This window comes from Solanum tuberosum, unplaced genomic scaffold, assembly GCF_000226075.1.
Source record: "Solanum tuberosum cultivar DM 1-3 516 R44 unplaced genomic scaffold, SolTub_3.0 contig04103, whole genome shotgun sequence".
Taxonomy (NCBI): domain Eukaryota; kingdom Viridiplantae; phylum Streptophyta; class Magnoliopsida; order Solanales; family Solanaceae; genus Solanum; species Solanum tuberosum.
The window spans coordinates 1-513 of NW_006245125.1; the positions used below are offsets into that span (position 1 = coordinate 1).

A 513-nucleotide genomic window follows, 5' to 3' on the forward strand; every position below is an offset into this window, starting at 1 on the left:
TTTTTTAATTAGGGCAAATTAACTCAAAATAGAAACCAAACTGTTCATTCCAAAATGGAAGCAGAAGATATGGAAAATTCAATTGCTCCGCCGTGGGTGGAATTGCCGCCGGATATTACATCGTCGATCCTTCAAAAGGTTGGGCCAATTGAGATGTTGAAGAGCGCCGACAAAGTGTGTTCAACTTGGCGTCGGTTGTGCCATGAACCAGCTATGTGGCGAGTTGTGAAAATGCAGAATGCCGGCGCCGATTTCTGGGACAGGGAGGATGATTTGGAGAAGATTTGCGGTCGAGCTGTGGAATGTAGCAACGGGGAATTAGTTGATCTCAGCCTTGAGTATTTTGGCAGCGACAAGTTGCTCAGCTATATCGCTGAAAGGTTCTATTTTCAACCCTAGTTTCCTGCTTTTCTGCTGTTAAACCCTAATTTCATACTTTTGTGTGCTATCAAATATGGATGGGAGTTTAAAGGTAGTATCTGTTCATTTTGCTAATTATTAGGTTTTTTTTTT

At 41.9% G+C, this 513-nt stretch overlaps 1 protein-coding gene across 1 annotated transcript; it reads left to right on the top strand.

Annotated features, from left to right (window-relative positions):
• The first annotated feature begins 6 nt into the window (after positions 1 to 6).
• On the top strand, positions 7 to 414 carry LOC102597957 (F-box protein SKIP19-like). Its single transcript, XM_006368088.2, has one exon. It carries the CDS (start codon positions 55 to 57, stop codon positions 397 to 399), a length of 345 nt encoding a protein of 114 aa, XP_006368150.1. The 5' UTR covers positions 7 to 54; the 3' UTR covers positions 400 to 414.
• The last annotated feature ends 99 nt before the right edge of the window (positions 415 to 513 follow it).